At 42.6% G+C, this 19,025-nt stretch overlaps 1 protein-coding gene across 2 annotated transcripts in view; it reads right to left on the reverse strand.

Moving 5' to 3' along the window:
• DGKD (diacylglycerol kinase delta) overlaps positions 1 to 19,025 on the reverse strand; it is a 55,539-nt gene that overhangs the window by 25,056 nt on the left and 11,458 nt on the right. For both annotated transcript variants that reach the window (XM_058030759.1, XM_058030760.1), the window contains 2 exons: positions 15,005 to 15,115; positions 14,249 to 14,329 (listed from right to left, as the gene is read on the reverse strand). In XM_058030759.1, coding sequence (XP_057886742.1) covers positions 14,249 to 14,329; positions 15,005 to 15,115 — 192 coding nt within the window. The remainder of the gene's footprint in view (positions 1 to 14,248; positions 14,330 to 15,004; positions 15,116 to 19,025) is intronic.

Raw genomic sequence — 19,025 nt, forward strand, 5'->3', positions numbered from 1 at the left:
ACAATGAAAGTTATTTGCACCTCTGAACTGTGTTTCTCTTCCACCACAGCACACCTTAATTTCTTCCTAAATGTACAGAATCACCAAGATTTTAGCTGCCATTCCCAATATTGAATTGAGTAAAGAAATCTCTCATACCTAAATAAAATCACAACACAAATCAAGCACAAAGCAACAGGAGTAATTATGTGCAGACCTTGCATAAGTCTTTTTAAAGGACTTACTGTACTTTCAAAACTGGTAAGAACATTAAGACATTTTGTTAATAGCAAAGTATACCAGTTTCTAGCAATTAATGAATCAGATAACAAACTCTACAACATCATTCTAAAAATTTTTTTAGTCACGACAATTTGTTTAGTCTCCCTCATGGAGAGGGGAGAAATAAAACAAAATAAGCAATTTGAATCCTCATGTTTCCTGAGGGCTTGTTCTACATACCTAAAAGATATTCTAACAAATGTTCCCCTATCAGGCTGAAGCTGTGGTGAGTTTACCTCCCTCCAACAATCCTGTCCTCAGTGTGTCTGTGTCCTGGGCTAATTCCCATGCATTAGTTGCCCTATGTTAAATCAACAATATTTTAACAAACCAGCAGAAGACACACAGGGTGGCCAAAGCTCCCCTTTGCCCAGGGAGGCACCAGGTCTCTGTGTCCTCTACCACCAAATCCCTCTCCTTCAGTCAGCTGGGGGCAGCAGAGAGAAATAAAAGCTCTGCTTTTCAGAGGACCGTGTCTGCTGTTCTCACCGTTGCCCATTCAGCTGGAGTCCAGACTTGAGTATACACGAACCCTTATTCTTCCTAAGACTGAAGTATTTGTTCCCCACAGTGCAGTTATCTCACTGCCTCTTTTTCCACACCTCTGTACTGATTTCCATCAAGTTGACTTAAATTACATCAATACTGAAGTGTTTGCAAGACCTGGATTTAAGAAAAGCTGCATTAAGGTGGAGCAATGTTAACAAAAATCAAAGGGCTCCCTTTTATGTCAACTCTAAAAATTTCTAGCAGTCCAGACTCTCCTGCACTCCTGTATATATTATGCATGAAAAAAATTGTCTACATCATCTGTTTTCAAGCAAATTCTACCTAACCAAATTCTATCTGAAAGAATGGATTAAACTAAACTAGGATTGTGTGAATCTCCTGAGGCCCAATCATTCAGCCAAAGTTTTGTTAATGAACACTAAAACACCCACATACATCATCCCAATACCTGATATTCTGGTTTTCCAGTCTGTTTCTCACTTCTCTCATCATCATTCATAACACAGATTAAAAATAAAAGCCTCTGAAATTGAACACCAAACTTTTAGTTGATGCTGAAGTGCCTCAGAACATCCGCCAAGAAATGTGGATGTAATGTCAACAAAAAAGATACACCTGGAAAGTTCTGCTTTATTTTAATGTCTTCGGGTTTCAAACTGTATTTCTTTTCATTCACAGACTGCAGATTCCCCTGCAATAACACCACCTTACCCAGAGGCATGACCAATACCTAGAAACCAGTGCTAGAGACACATTGAGTAGGCAATGAAAGGAGCTAAATCCTTTTGTAAAGAAAGGACTGGCCATTCATATTAGAAACACAGTTTTAGCATTTGAAGCATTCTATCTTGGACAAAATGACCAGATCTGTATCAACTGTAGCACACAGAAGTAAATATTTACACTATTTTAAAAATAAAACTTTGAAGAACTCCTTCTCTTTTCCCTCACTTTTTTTTAAACATTTCCAGCTTTGAAAAAATTTATTTCCAAAGAAGGTAATCACAGGAATCTTTCTTCTTCCTTGGGAAAGCAGGCAAGTGTTTAGTTAAATATATTTCCTTCAAAAACTCTGCTATGTAAGAATGGCTGCCCTAGAGAAACTTTTTCCAGAGCATGAAACACTGATGCATAAATCAGTTTCAAGTTAGAGAAGAACAAGGAGCATGTCTGAGTCCTGCTAAGAGGAAGCAGATCTTTCCCTGGAAGTAAAATCAAGGTTAACTAATTTGTTCAGACACCACTGGGCCTCACTTTCTTCCTGGTAATAAGGCCAAGAACATCTGTAGTTTCACACATACAACAGCAGCACATACAAAGTCCAAACGTCCCAGGATGAAGCATCCAAGGACCTTTCATGGCTGTAAAACCAGCCACATTCTCTAAGGAACCACAAGTTCATTTGAGTCACTGGCATGTCTGGAGCACTGGGGAAGAACAGCTTCAGAACACTCCTATCAGTGCTGTCTCTTTTCCTATTTTTCTGCCTTTTTGAGGGGACAGAAGGAAAATGCAAACTATAGCATAGTTTTTAATCACAGTGGAAGACTAGAAATTTAAAACACTGACATAAAATACAGAAATGCAGACCTTCCTTTGGTAAGAATTAATTTCTGAGGGTACTGACTTCCTGGATAATTGGATAGAACATTCTATATAGAAAGCAGCTAATTCCTTCTTAAGTCACCTACTGCATCATCTTAAAAATCCCCATATTCAGTGTTAGACAACCCTCTCTTTAAAGAACAAAGTTTATAAGACAAGAGGATAAATAAAGAGATCAAAAGATTTTCATACATGAATCATCCAGATAAAGAGTCACAGAATTAAAATAAAGAGTCTATTGTGTAACTACAAACTGCAAATAAAAATGTAACTGTGCAGGATAAACATATGAAGAGCATTCCCCATTAGTCAGTTCAAAAGCAACATTTGCACTTGTATTTATTGCTATCAGCAGAGATGGGAAATAAAAGAATAAACCTCTTTAAAAAGCTTGCTCCTAAGGAGAACAAACTGGGACAACTCAGACTTCACTATGAAGGATAGACAAGTAATGTAGCTAGTGCAGCAATTTTTTGGGGAAATGAGGAAACCATCCAAACCAGTTTTCCTGATCAATATACAGCGGTACTAGAGTTAAAAATCTTAACAAGGAATCAGGAATCCAGAAAGGTGTTAACAGCCCCCTTCCTCTGCCGTTCACACACTGCACATCCACCCCCAGCCCAGCCCGGGTACCTGGCGAGCATCAGCCCCTGGTGCCTGCCCTGTAGTGCAGCAGCTGCGGCTCCTTCCTGCACAGGCAGCACGTGTGCTACTGCACTCGGCTGAGCAACAGAAGCTCTCACACTCCTGCCACTGCTCCCTCCCTCTCCTTGAACCAGCTATTTCAGTTCCAGACATCCCCGTATTGAAGGATACTGACAGAGGGGCAAGGCTGTTACATACACTGCACTGTTCAGGCAAGAGCGATGACCAGTTTAACATCTCACACAAAAATTAAATCACTGTTGTCATCTCAAAAGAAGCCCCACCAATCTTCCCCCTGGAATGCTGTCCTTTCCCAGCCAGGAGTCAAGGAGCTCACTCTCAGCTACAGCTGCAATGAGCCACCACTCTGGAACACAAGGCTTGGTTATCCCTGCTGGTGAACATGGCTACAAACGAGCATGGTCCAGCTATTTTTTATGTTCTGGCTACAGCTTTTGACTAACATCCTGGAACAGTATATTCCACAGGATGACGACGCACTAGGTGAAGCACCATTTCCTTTTATTTGTTCTAAATTTACAACGCAGTAATGTCATCCAGTGACCTCTTGTTCTCATAAATGGAGAGCACAAAAACAACAATCTGATTGCTTCTGAGTTAGGATGAGGGCTGCCTTACTAGGAGTTAAAAAAAAAAAACCAACAAAAAGTCCTCAGATTTATTTTTAATCTCACAGATTTTTGGCCTGTTCCGGGATTGGCAGAACTCTGAGCATTCCTGCCCCAAAACAGCTCAGAACTGTATCTAGATATGAGCAATTATGCAAATTAAAAGTGCTTGTTCTGCCTAAAAAGTAAATATTAAAAACTTTCTTGATCCTAAATGCTACTGAACTTCTGGGTGTGATTCTTTAGATTTCACTCATTAGTAGAAACTGGGTGTCCAGTGCTCACTGCATGGTGATATGACTGACATCTAATCCTAACCAGGAAAAAAGAGCTCCACAGTCATGGGGGGAAAAAAGGCTGCCAGTCCCTCTAATCACTCCTGGAGAGCCACAAAAACACATGGGAATGGCAGGAAGGGCTAAAAACATTTCAAATGAGGATAAAGATTAATGATTAACTTCTCACTGCATGTGAAACCCCTGAAATACATTTTGCAGAAAGAGGGGTGGTAGTCAGGTCCCCAGCAAGTAGTTATGTGCCCTCCATGAATCATTTCAAGTCTATTAGAGAAATTCCCAATTTTCAAGCTTGCCCACTCTAAATCTAAAAAAACCTGTATTTGAAAATAACCATGCCTTCATTGGCTGTCTGGTGCAAACACAGACACTTTTAACACTGAAAATTTAACTTTATCTCCTCTCTCTCACACATGGTCCATTCCCTCTTACCAGCTGTTAACCTCCACCTCTCATGTTGACCCACACTCCTCTGTCCAAAGCTAACACCAGTTTACTGACATTTCAAATCCAGCCAGTTAACAAACAACAGAGCCAACCAAAGAAAACTCCTCATTTCATGTTCTAAAAATGGACTAATGTCCCTGGATGTCCTTCCCTGATGAACAGCTGTGAATAATCAGATTCAAAAGGCAGTCCAAAAAAGACTCCTATATTAGACCAAATTTTAAACAGAAATCTGATATACTTCACCCTTTGTTGTACTGAGCAACCTTCCCCTCCCCAACAGCTGCAGAATAAGCTTCATCCTCTTGTCTTGCTGCCACCCAAGACAACTTTATCATCTCTGCCCACCCGGGGCATTTTCTGGCTGCCCAGGAACTTCTCAGCAATAAACTGACAGTGTAGTCAAGCATGCCCTGGGACTGTTATCAGAGTACATCTGGTGAGCTCAGTGACCACAAAAGATGGCAAAGCAAGTTAAGACCACACTGGCCCAATCACAGAGCTGACAGAAGAAATGCTGCCGGGGGAGATGGGGTGGGGGGACATTGAACATCGCTAAATATAATTTTCCTGATGTGTACATTTCTCAGAATGGCCAAATGTGGGGGTATGAGAACACCTGCTCATTCTGACTGCTTCCTTTTACTCATATCCTGTTGCAATACAGACTTACATTCAAAGGGGCTAGCCATAAACTCCTCCTAAGAGATCCTGCATTATTCCAAACAGTTGATGACTTGAGTACAGAGACAACAGGAATTTCTAGAGACCTAGAAACTAGAAAAACATTTAAAAAGCTGCAAATCTTCAGTTTGATCATATATGGCAAAGGTAAGAAAACCACTCCCCACCTGTAACTAACTGCTACGTCTGCTCTGTATGCTGGAGAATGATCTTGGCATCCTGAGAGCCCAAGATTCAGGAAGGAAAACTGGGTGAGACTGTAATGAGGACACAGCCATGTTTCCACTTCAGCTCCTGTTTCAGTGAGAGCAGTAGTGAAATGAACACTGGAATACAGTAAAACACCCCGCCTGTATTCATCAGTGAGGGTCACAAACCAGCAAATCCACTGTGTTTCAAACACAATTACTGAACCCACACAGGCAAAATGGATTAAGTGTGGATTAGCAAGTGCTACTCTCTCAGCAAATACACAAAAAAGAAGACTGTGAAAAAGGGAGAATAAAACACAAATTTGAGATTCAAACCAGCCTGTCTCAATTATGTCTATTTCTGAAACAATCTGGAGCTCAGCAGCAGGCCAGCAAAGCCTGAGGCAGTGAGTCGGTATGACTTTAGTGGGGCTCCACAGTTTGGAAGAGAGCAATAATATGAGTATCAAAGACTCATGAGGGTCCAAGCCTTGCCTTCTTCCACAGACTACAGCCCTATTCTATTTTGCAATTCAGCTTTCACCCTGTTTTGCCAACAAATTCAATCCCATTAACTCACTGCAGAAGTCAGGTAGAGCTCTTTAAACTGCACTAATTCTTTTCCCCCAAAACCTGGATATGGGAAAGAAAAAGTAGCTTTTTACATAACACTCGAGAAATGTACCAGTTTTGTGTTTTTTTATTAATGCAAGATCTTAATTTTCTGCTAAAATTATCATCTTCCACCTATGGAAACTCTCATTTCCACCAACTAAAACAAGTCATTACTGGTCTTACAGTTATGCCAAATTCCTTTCCCCCCCTTTTTTTTAACAGCAGTAACAAGATTTTCCTCAAAGCCCTAAGTGCCCAAATCTCTGTTCACAGTACATCAGTTATTTTATCCCTCCATGTGGCTGTTTTACCTTCATTTTCAATCTATAAAATCCAGGACAGCTCATTTCTATAGGAAAGCAGATCCAGCATGTGCTGTGGTTCTCTTTAGGACCATTTTTACATTATTAGGTTCACATACCTTGCAATCTGTCCCTCCTGAGCCAGGGCAGCAGTGCATCTTCTCTGAGCATTTGCACTGGCACATATTGCACTATGCTGTGTACAGGTCAAGTTCAACTCGTGCTGACCCTCCATCTGGGATTTCTCCAGTCCCTATCCTCCCCCATGCTGCAGTGGGAAACTAGACCAGTCCCAGCGTTATCCCTGGGAAAATTATCATCTCTCATACCAGGGTCACATTCCTACAGGCTTCTGGAAACTGTTCCTAAACAAGGCACATTCCTGTTCTTGCCAATCGGTAAGAGGAGCACAGACAAGACGAGGATTTTGAGACTTTAACAACAACTTAACAGATGTCAAAAGCTAGAGCATGCCACTGTTAGCAGGTGAAAAAAGCAACTATCCTGGTAGTTCAGGCCTGCTAATCCCCAGAGATCTCCAAGGCTGGAGCAGTACCCAGTGGGAGTGGACAGAATGGCTGTACCAAGTGCCAAAGAATCCTAGCACAGCTCCATTACCCACACACCCTCCACCTCATGCAGCAGATGCACATGCACCTCTTTACCTGTTTTCCAAAGGACACAGTCCTGCCAGGAAGAGTTCCTAAACAGAACCACGCTGTTCAGAAAGGGTAGCCCATTTAGGAAGGTAAAGGATATTTCAGAGAAAGCTTCCTACTCACTCAAACTGAAGTAAACCCATGAAGAACAGAGCTGTTCTTCATGGGGCAGAGCTGCTGTCTCAGTGGGCTCACACATGGCAAGGCTGGCACCCAGTAAATCACAGCACTGGGCAATAAAAGATCCTACCAGTGGCAGGAAAATAACCTATTACTGAGAGTTTATTGTTAGTAGCAGCTCCTCACAGCCCTGTAACTTCAGCAGTGTTGAACAGAAACTGGTAGCTAGCACAAAAGGAAATTAATAGCTTTCAACAGCTTGATGAACCCAGGAGCTTTCCACACTGGGCCACCAGGCTAAGACAAGTCCTGTTCACGCACCATCACAAGCACCTGAAATAGGGAGGCAGCATTTCTGCAAGGAATGCTAGCAAGCCTCTCCCTGCATAAAAAGGAACCTTTTCCTTCCAGAGCAGCTTCTATGTAAAGCTGAACATGTTCTTAAATGACCACACATTGTTCTGCCTTTGTGCCCTCACCTGCAAGGCGAGAAGCAGCTGAAATCTTCAGTCTTGCTCAGAAGGTAGGTGAAACCGCAATTCAGCATGACAGTTGCAAAGAGATTATCAAACAAAAGCTTCCAGTGTTCAGGCACAAGGGCAGACATTATTTCAAAGCTGTAAACTTCCCTCTATGAAAGCAAAAGCTCTTCAGTCTCCTTCACTTTTCAGCTCCCTGTCTATCCTGTCCCACAGTAAAACAGTTGAAGCTCAGTCTGACGATTTCTTACAGTGGTTTCATCTCTCTCAAAAACGCCCGCATATTTTTGAGTCGCTCTGTAACGTACAGTAGCAATTGCCAGATCTCTCCACCCACAGCAACGTCTTCCAGACTCTCTAACTCTCCTTCCACATTTATCTTCTTTTTGGTAATTTTTCTCCAGATTTTTCCTTCTTTTGTGACAGCAGACTAATAACCAGCTCCCACAGGAGGCTGGATTATGAGTCCCAGAAATCCTTGACATGAAAAGATTTTAAAGTACTATTTTCACTGACTAACAGTGACTCAGAATGGTCTGTTTACCAAAGGGCCTTTTCTCAAGGAGAAAAAACTGAAGTCTGGATTACAAACTACTAAAATAGCAAAGTATTTTGAAACTGCAGCAGTTCTGACAGGAAATGGGGACTGAACTGCACTTAATGAACGAAGGTGAAAAACCAGCAGAGCAATTCTAGATACAGCAATACACCGCTCTACTCATCTTTTCATTTGCTTATAAAGGAAATTCTGACAGCTGCCAATATAAACAGACTACAAGCACTAGCAAAGAGTGTACAATTCCTGAATGTGTACACACATGGGTGTGGAAAAGACAACAACCCCCAGCAAAAACTGAATTTCCAGCATGTGCTCCAATTTTGCCCATTTCAGAGACAAGAGTTTAAAAACAAGGAAAAAAGAACCATCCTCTTTAGACGTCCCTCTTTTTTAATCTTCCCCTATTCCAAACATTAACAGGGCAATCCATGACTGTGTGAGAATTCAGGACACCTGGGACTGGCCTGTGTCACTATGCCTCCAGATCAATCACTCTTTTTGTCCAGCTGATGCCTTCTCTCTGGGTCCCTTTACCCTCTAGTTGAAGAAGCAGGGGAGGAAAATCCTCTCCCTTGCTAGAAAGCCCAGTGACTCCCTGGAGCACATATTCAACTCCATTTTCTTCAGAGGGCTAAAGCCACACAGGGAAGTTTTGGGAATCTGTGTCAAACTACCCGGATTTTCCTGATCTCTATCAGCCAAAGCTTAAAGTCCAACTATGACTTCCTGCAAACAGTTTGCAACAGAAGTTCTTATATTCTTTCTCCTCATAAAAATAAGTGACATGCTCTTTCTCAAAGCCTGTATTTCAAACCAGCACAACCACCCTCTGATCTGGGTTTCTCTTGTTCCAACAGTGCCTAACAGACACACAGCTCCTGTGCTAGGCAAACGTTCTGTAGCTTCAGCAGCTCTATTTTCCTTCAAAACTGAACTCTTCAGAGAAGACTTCACTGCTTCTCTACTGAAAAGAATGTATTTTAATTTAAAAGTACCTACACAAATAATTCAGCTTGACACAAAATCATGAACTGGCATAGGCACTTTCACTTCACTGTGCATGAACTGCAACATCAACAACATACTCTTCCCATCAGGAAGGACTGTCAGCACCTCGATTTTTTACCCAAGCTCAAGCATTTTGCCCTCTGTTTACAGGAAAGGTTACTAACCCAGAAATGAAAATTTATGCTATTTCTCCACAGCATCAAGTAAGCCTGGGACAATACAGCAAAAATACACATTCTAGAGGAGGTCAGTAAAGTAAAAGGTCACAAGGCAGAAACCACCAACTTTGCTGCTGAATAGAGTCAGTACTAAGTAACAAGGTTATAATATGAAAAAAAATGTAGCACACCTCAGGCTTCCATACAGCTGGAGAATGACATCCATACTCCTTCTCAGAGATGACTGCACTCTCTCATTCAGGGACACCTGAATCCTGTTCCTCAGCCTACCAGAACCACTGCTGCCTCCAGTCATGCAAGTGCTCTGCAAGAAAGGTATTATTCTAACCTGAATACTTCCTCTCTCCTGGGACCTTGGTCAGGGTGAATCATCAGTTAATAAATAGTATTTCTTAACTGGGTGCAGTATTTCTAACAGCACCACAGGCACATTTCCCTTTACTCCTCTTCTAGAGAATACATCTACATGAATCCACTCAGGAGAGAACACCTGAACAGTAAGAGCTTGCAGCAAACATATGCCAAAGAACCTGAGCTTTTGATATCTGTTATGCTGGCACAGGTGCCATGTTTCCCAGTGCTCAATCCAGAAAACTCACACTCCTGCTCTTACCTTTCACGTTCAATCTTCCTCTACACTAGTATCCAGAGCAGCCTACTCCCTGAGAAAAAAACCTAAACAGATTGCTTGCCATGCAAGGATTAGTCTCGTCTGTGGTCAGTCTCTCTGAGCTACGTACCACTTGCCACAAGCTGATTAGCTGCCTGCTTAAGGAGGAGCTGGGATAAGTTTCCTTCTGACGGCAATGAAGCGGAGAGGCAGGCGCTGACTGTAATAATATGCTGCTTCCTGTCTGCGGCTGAGCTGAGAGGTACTTCCCAACAAAAAAGGGTTTACAGGAGCTCAGGAGCTCAAGCTCCACCTCTTCCAGTGAAGAGCCATTAACTATGGAGGAGGGGTCACTAGCATGGCTCCTGGCACTCAAAAACGTGCACTGAACCAGCTTCCATTTCACCAAAGCATCAGAAAGAAGAAACCAAACGACACAAAATTCCCTGTCCACACAGAGGATATTTCTCCTACAGGATCTCAAAGCTCTGAATCAGAGGGGATAAAAAGTAAATGCTGTAATTCATGTTATGTGAATGAGGGTGAAAGTCCACACCACCATTTGGTAGCAATAACTGGAAAACATTTACCAAACCACCATGTGAGAACCATATTAGAACATAAAATATGTACCTGGGAAGATGATATGTCCTGTCCAGGCCCTCTCCTGATGATCACAGGTGTTTTTGACTAGTATTAAAGAATACTTACCTTTATAAAAATCCTCCACAAAGCAAGAAAGGGTCAATGAACTGATAAGGAATCACTTCTTTTAACTCTACCAACTACACTGAAGGCAGCAGTCTTAATTCAGTTGGTACCTTTTAGAAAAGAGCAGATTTTCAGCCCACACACCAGTCAGAGGAGGAAGAATTTATTCACCACATAAGCATTTACAAAACTGGGCCAAAGGAGACAATCCAAAGTCTTTTCAAAGACTTTTGAGGGGACAGCTCTGGTGGCAAAGTGTTGATCTGAGCAACAGACAAGAGAGTGTTTGGTGTCCCCCAGACCTTTTAGGTATCACAGGGGAGAACAGGCATGATGGATGGCTCAGGTCCTTGACACAGGTAAAGCAGATCATTTTGTGACAGAGATCAGTAAAACATAGGCTTCCCAGCATCATCTTCAGAAAATGCTACTTCAGATTAAAGCATGGAACTCACCCTCATTGCAGATTTTGTTTTAATGCTCCTCACAGAACTGCAGGCTAGTTTACCATGTGGGCACCTTAACAAATGATGTTACAGCAAAACTGCACTGTCCAAGAAAAAACTGTTCATGGAAAGAGCTAAAGTCTCACTGGGAAGACACAATGTACCCAGTGTGATCCCAAATAATCTATCAGCTTTTTAGAAATCACAAGAGGTTTTGAGGGTATGGCAAAGAAAGCACTGCTCAGAAATCAGGGCCAGGCTCTGACCTCACCCACCCAATGTTGGTGATTTCTATTTTGTTAGGAGTACAAAATAGCACACACTGTTTGAAATAAACACATTCTTTGAAATAAAGGGTCCTGAACTACCAGGACAACACATTTATCATTGCATTTGTGCCACACCAGATCTTCTCTAAGACCCTGTGCAAGACAGCAACCCTAGAAAAAGGCACTGGGGAGAGATCTATACACCACGTACCAAGGGATCATTCATGGAAAGCACCTGTCACAGCCCAGACATCCCAGAAGAATCTACCTTGTAGACACCTGACTCTGAAGGACAGAGATGGCAGAGATGTGACAGAACCAGCAAATACCACACCTAGAGGCCTAATGAGAGAAGAGAGCTCTGGCATGGGGCTGCTGTAAGATTTATTCCCAGAGGCCTCCTGTTAAATACCTCTGCAGCCACACTGCCAGACCTAAAGGAACAAAGCTAAACATAAAGCTTTTTGTTACACATCAGGGGATGGAGCAGTACAACACTGTAAGCTCAAAAATGCCCCATGTCATGTGCTTCCAGCCCATTCTATAGCCATCTATACATTAACTCTGGGTAGCAGTCCTGAAAACTGTCCCCACTGCAAACAGGATACACTTACTGAAGAAATCTATGCAAGATCAAGCAAGTAAACCACAGTGGAATTTGTTATTACATACTTTCTTCAAAAGGAAGAGGTCCATGTCTTAAAACTCACTTTTCTTGCTCTCCTTCCTGCTGAGAGCAAACAAATTACCTGTCAGTCATGTCCTATGTAAAAGGTTTACTGGAAGCTATTTTTTAACCTTACTCCTCTCTCCATGCAGCACAACCTTTGCTGGCTTTATGCTCTGGTTTTCTCCTCTCAAGAGGCTTCCTCCCCATGCTCCTCAATGCACTTTCAACAGTGCTCTTCTGACTGGTCAGTCCTTATTACCTCTTTGTTTTGGATGAACATTGTTCCTCCAAGCGGTTTGAATAATGTTTTTGTTGTTTGTATTTATGTCAGGAACTTAGGGGTGTCATTCAGGCAACCTGACCTGCAGAATCTATACATTAGGCAGCACACACAGGACAGAGGCTGAGTTTTCTCAGAAAGAAACCATTCTTTTATAAATCCACAATTACCAGTTTCCACTGAAGAAAACAGAAACCCAAAAAGAAAACCAGAACATCTAAAACTCTGATTACCAAATGCTACATATTTTTACTTAAGGAGAAAAACCTCAGATCATATAACACACTGATTTGAAACAGAAAAAAAATGCATCAAAGAACTCTGAACTTTAGAAAGGAAGATACAGAGGGGAAGCAGAGTGGTCTCAAAGAAAACCAACAGAAAACTGCATGACTGCAAGGAATCCAGAGCACTGAGAGCAATGATGTAACAGAGCAAACCACAGCAGGACTAGGCCACCTTCTGATTTCCTAAGTGGTTTTAAACTTCAAGGTAAATGAGTCAAGTGCCTCCAGAAGCCACGAGAGAAAGAGCAGATAGAAATAAGGAGGAAACATACTTTTCTTGAATTTACCTAAGCACCATGATACACTGCTCAGCTGGAGACAGTGCAAACTGGACCTGCTTGAATTTCAAGGTACCTTTACCTTTTATCAGCTATGGAAGGCAGGGACTGGCAGAGCCTGATACCAGAGTCTGGGAAATAACCCTTCACTGTTTGACTCAAATGGGGCAATCTGAGAGAGCAAAGACACTGCTCCCTCCTGTCCCTAATGCAGTCTTCCTGATGGATATTGGATCTCTCCCAACTGCAACAGTAAGCAGCACAGTTTACAGTACACCTACCTGAAAAAAAATCAGTCTTTATTTATATTTGAGAAAATGGAAGCAAGATCCAGGATAAAATGCTTTATTAACAGGTAAATAACATCACAGTCTTGAAAACATATTCCCTACTCAAATCATTGCATAAACCTTCTCTCTGTACTCTCACCTGATATCAATATTTACTTACCATACCCAGGCCTTCTACCTGTCCAACTATGAATACAGAAAGTGTTTTCAAACTTTGGAAGGTGTTGGAGTTTTATCTAAACACAGGCACTGCAAAGCTAAAACAGCTGCAAACAGAAATGCCCTTTGGCAGCTGTTTAAAGCAGCACATCACTCCTGCTGCAGCACAAGGCACTCTGCTCGGTGTTGGTCGCCACCTGCAGGACCAGGAGGGATTCTTCCCTCCACCTGGATTGCTCCCTCCTTCACCTTGCCTTAGAGCAACACTTCCTTTCCACAGGCTCCTTCTCCTCTGTGCTGACCCCCTCAGCAGCTGTGTGGAGGTTTGCTGCTGTTCACCAGCTCAACACTCATCCTGCAGGGCTGATGTTACTGGCTTTTTTTTCTGCACACCAAGTGCTCCCCAAACTGGAGCTTGCAGAACACTTGCACCTTAGAAATACAATCATTTTTCCCCCTAGCTCCTGAGCCTGGAGAAAATGAAGCAGGGACACCATTGCATTTCCAGACTGCAACTACTTAGCACACATTCCACATCTGACGAGTATCCTGAACCAATCCCACAGTTATTTCTGTGCTATTTCTCTCTGTTCCTCCTTTTGCTTTTCCACTATATATAGCAGGCATATATAAACACACACACAGACACACACAAATAAAGTCAGAGAAAGAAGTTTACATATTTTAATGCCTATGGGAAAAACGAAATTCCTTTAGCAAGATCTCCAGCACAAACATCACCTCTAACTCCCCCAGCAGAACTGATTTTTCTGTCCCACTGTGCAAACAGGTTCTATCACACACTCTTAGCTTACAGGGAAGCAAATCCCTGAATGCCAAGTCTTAGCACGATACACAGTAACCTAAGGTACTTCCCTGAGGTAATTTCCCATGTGCACAAATACGAGTTATCATATAGTAAAGAAAAGTAAGCTTATTATTTATTTTTCATGAAAGATGCTGTGAAGATTATTCAGGTGTTTTTCAACTCTGCAAAAGAGATGGGATGTGGGGAAAAGATGGAAGAAGAACAGAAAATAATGCAAAAAGTCCTACCGTGAAGCTGTTGTTGACATTCTTTGTGCTGGATTCTGCCACACTGGCATCTGTCAGATCCACCTCATCAAAAATAATGGACTGTAAAGAAAAAAATCAAAATCTCAATAAATTATTGAGTCCAATGTATAAGCAAGCAGACTCAAAGGGAGTCTGCCTAGCATGCTCCATATCATAGCCTTTTATGACTTGAAGGAAAGACACAGCACCCCAACAACATCAAGGACCTGGAAGTCTAGTTCCACACACTGGAGATCACTCTGGCCTGTCTTCAGACAGTGAATACAATGGCTTTATTTTTATTAAAGGATAATTTTAAAAGAACACCAAATAACTGTAGGCTTTGTTCTTGTGAAAGGAGACAGTTTTATATCTAGTTGACTATCAGCATACTAAACCAGAGGCATAGCAGCTCTGATTTGATAAATTCTAGCCTTGCTTATCTACTGCACCTTCTCTTTTCATTTGTATTCTCTTCCTTCTATTGATTTAGAGTCCATTCCCTACTAACATGCACCAAAGGGAGAAAAAATATGGAAAAATCAGTATCACAGGTCTGCATGATGCTGCACTTCAAAACCAAGGATTCCCAAGTGTGAGGCAAAATGCAGGGATCTTCTAGTAGCTACAAAGCCTGAAGACCAGTGCCTAAAGAGCTCATTTCTCTGCTGAGGGCTGCCTCCCCACTGACACCCATCTGCCTCCAAAGCCCCTCTACTGACTTCCTTGGCCTCACAGGTACTGTCAGGACCTTACCTTAGCAGTTTTTGCATAGTAGAGCGTTCGTCCTCGCAGTTTAAAGTATCGTCTCTTCCAGCGCTGGAAGGAGCTGGTCTGTTTCATCAGCATCCCCTCTTTTATGACAGTCTACAAAAGCATCAGAGAGAGCAGTGAACCATGGGTTTTACTGACAGGCACGTTTGCTGCTTCCCCAGCACACACCCGTAGGAACAACTGGAGCTGGAGACCAATAACCTCAGTGCCCTCTGCTGGAAGCGTTTCACAGATTCATTCAGCAAAACCGAGCAGCCTTCACAAGATAAAACTTTCATGAACAAACAACCCACACTGCGGTGAGGTTTCACTCTTGTCTCCAGCACTATCACGATACCAAAGAAGATAAATAACTTAAAACTGAATGAGCATTTCAAATCTAACAGTGATTTGGGGAGTGTAACAGTTAAACTCACCAAGGTCGGATTTCAGTCACAGGTAATTGCACCTTTCATTTAATTGGAATCTGATTACCAGCACAAACACACCCAGGATATCTGTCTGTACCTCCAGCTTGTAACCAACATCTACCTGGCACAGAGGGGGCAAGATGCAAGCCCAGGGGGTGAAGAGTGAAACCAGAGCAAAGAAGGAGCTATATCCAACATCAGCATTTGGTATTCTTCAGACAGTCTTGGCCCTGCTTCGGTACTCTCTGGCCAGCTGCCATTTCCCAGGGCCGTAGTGCCAAAACTGTCTATGCACACTGACTTTTTTTCTTTAACTGCTTTATAACTAGACTGACATACCAGCATACACAGGCTTGTATGCTCATTCATATACTGTGCATATGTGGGGGTATGGATTTAACCCACATGTATTTCATTCAGGTTTTAATACCAACAACTACATGAAAATAATCTCAAAAACTGCATCTCAGAGAGACAAAAGGCAAAAAAGTCAGGGCTGGATGTCCAATCCAGAATTCCTGATTGTAAATACTGCCTAGGAGCTACAAGCAGTGCTATGTCATGCCTTGGTACCTCAAGAAACCTTCTTCTGTCCCCAGGAGAATTGCAGGAACCTACTTCTTGCCAAGAGAGCCCAATGTGATAAATACCCAGTAAAGCACAGGACACAAATGGTGTGACAATCTTGTAAGACAGGTTACTCTGTATCTTGGTGCCAGGAAAATGACATAGCTTTAACATACCAGAGGTCTCAGTGGAATTCAGGTTTGTAACAGTCAGGTCGCTGATAAGAATCAATTCACAAACAGCACCAAATGGACACAGCCAAGCTACTACAGCACACAAAATAAATACTCTGATCCACAGGGTTTAGTTCATGTTAGAACTCCTTTCCAAGGCATTAAACTTGCTTTTAAAATGCTATATATATATTTCTAATGTGTGCCCTTAGTTTTTGGAACAGCTGCAGATTTTGATACGTTCCACATACACTGGCCCTTGCCAAGCTCAAAGCTTCCTCAAAAACCACTTTGAAAAAAACACTGACTATAAGGAGAAACATCCGTCTGACAATGTATGCTTCTCTTTTGCTACACTGAGCTATCCTCAAACTGGCCTGAGAGATCACAGCGTCTGGACCACCATGGTGAAGCTTCTACTCACAAATCAGCTGGGAAAGAGCAGGCTGCACATTCCACCAGATCCTGAAGAGAGCTGTCGGATATAGAACCCACTACAATCTCACTCCACTGTGCTGGGAAATAGAAAGGGAGGAGAGCTGTCCTGTCTCCTAGAAGAACAGCATCTACCTTGAATGCTGGACCCTGGCCTGCTCCAAGGGTAGCAAATCCTAAGCCTCAATCCCCTCCCAGTGGTCTGTTTCACAAAGCCACCTGCACAGTGGAAGAAATATCTGCCAGTGCTCAGGCAAACACCAGCTTAGTGTGCCTGAAGCAGGCACACCAGGAATTGCCAAACTCCACAGAACTTCCAGTAGAATGAAAAGAGAAAACAAAAACACACAATTGAGGACTAAGCTCCTATAAAAAATGGCTGTTTCCCACACCAGCTCCCCACAGCTCTGAAGCAGTCACTGAAAGGCATCCTGGCACTCATTTTCACACATGAGGACACAGTAGCAGGAATGCACTCCACGAAGCCATAAAGCATCTAGGATTGGCTTTAGGGTCTAAAAGTTGAACACACCATAGCAAAACCCAGAAACAAAATGCTAAACCACCTTTGAGCCGGTGTTATGCAAAGAATCCAAAATTCACACATTATCTCATCTGAAGCTTCAGCACAAGAGAAAACGGAGTGCAAAGACTGACCAAACAGCATCCCTCACTGAAACAACCCTGCAGGCAAGGCCAGAGCTGAAGGCACTCCTCTGGAACCCAGAAAGATGCATTCATGCTCCTACTCTGCCATGGACTTTTTATGAGCTCCCAATAAAGCAATTTTCACTCTGTGTGTCTCCATCTGTCAAGTAGAACAAACACCATTCACCAGTTCTATGGAAACTCACTAAAATATATATTTCTCTCACAAGTTATTTTAACCTCCAGCACCTGAGTATCAAAGAGAAATGTAAAGTACCAGCATCCAAATTACCACACTAAAGAAATCACACATTTCTGCAGCTCATTTTTTTACAGGGAAGAAAATGGGAAAGTGGCAAGAGATTTTCCAGCTTAAGACAGAAACATGGAGTGACTTTTGCATTCCCTGGAAAAAAAACACATATAAATAAAAAATGAGATGAAGAAAGCAGCTACTGAACTCTGCAAAGCCCTAAACCAAAATCAGAGAAGAACTAAAAATCCTGGGGAAGACTCCTTGGATGAAAAGCCCGAAGATATCATGTCAGCCAGGAGGCTGATCAAAAAACAGCAACTTGCAAGAGGAGATTTCAGAGCTCTGTTGCTATGCTTATTTACAGCTATGGTTAAACTGGGGTCAGCCAGAGCCCTTATGCACCCCAGGCTCAGCATCACAAACTCTTGCCCAGCCCACCAGCACAGCAACTCTCAGCAAAACAATGCCTCTGCTTTCCCTCTGCTCCCACAGCTCCCGCCTGCTCCCTCACCTCAGCTGGGCTCACTCACCTCTGCACCAGACGTGCATTCCTCCATTCCTCTTTTAAACCCTCTTTTTTTTTTTTACCAAAGTGCAACACTTGCAGAGGTCACCTTGCCCCGCTGGAAGCGGCAGCTCCTGTCATAGCCGGGCTCTATCTATAGAAAACCTCAGAGCTCCCCAGCTCAGACATGAAAGGCCAGAGCAGGAGCACTCCTGCTCACACAAACACGCCTCTGCCTCAGCGCTGCCCATCTCGGCACAAGAGCAGCCCGGCTATTTATAGGCACTCACTTCAGCACAGCCTGGTGGGTTTGGGCGGAAAGGGCCAGAGATAAGATCAAGATGACTTTATAAAATGATGTAGACATCGCTGCCTTTCTCTTCCTCTATTCTGACTTTACAGCCAAAGGACTTGTTACTTGCAGAGGAATGCAGCTGCAGAAAATGAACTGGGGAAAGGACATGACTGCAAAGTGACACCAATGAAATTAAAGGGGAGAGGTGAACAGCTGCTTCTGCTCCCCAGGCTCTCCGCAGATTTTTAATTGAAGATCTACTCTGATCAGATTACTGGGCAGGTAATTCATCAAGATAAAAGTGAAATTGCTTCTCCCATAATGAAAAGAGAGTGTTAAATCTATTTTTAGTATCATATATTGGATCCTACGGGAAAAGCTACTGCCATGAAACACTATGAGGATGCACATATAATTATGTGCATCCTATCCAGGATAAATACTAAAATTGTTTGCAATGGAACTATGCAGACTGTTTTCTATCCAGCTGAGTCCCTTTCCAGTGTGGTGTCCTGTAGCATGGCATTCCATGGGCAGATAACACTATGAAAAAATGAATTATCACTTTGGATCAAGCGTAAAATGATGTGATACTGGTTTCAACACTGACCCCTTGTATCATATTGCAAGTCAGTGTCAAAACAGTTACTGAAGAAACTGACAATTTAAAACAACACTGCACATAGCAGAGTGTCTTAGGAAATCTGAAACGAA

This window comes from Melospiza georgiana, chromosome 10, assembly GCF_028018845.1.
Source record: "Melospiza georgiana isolate bMelGeo1 chromosome 10, bMelGeo1.pri, whole genome shotgun sequence".
NCBI lineage: Eukaryota > Metazoa > Chordata > Aves > Passeriformes > Passerellidae > Melospiza > Melospiza georgiana.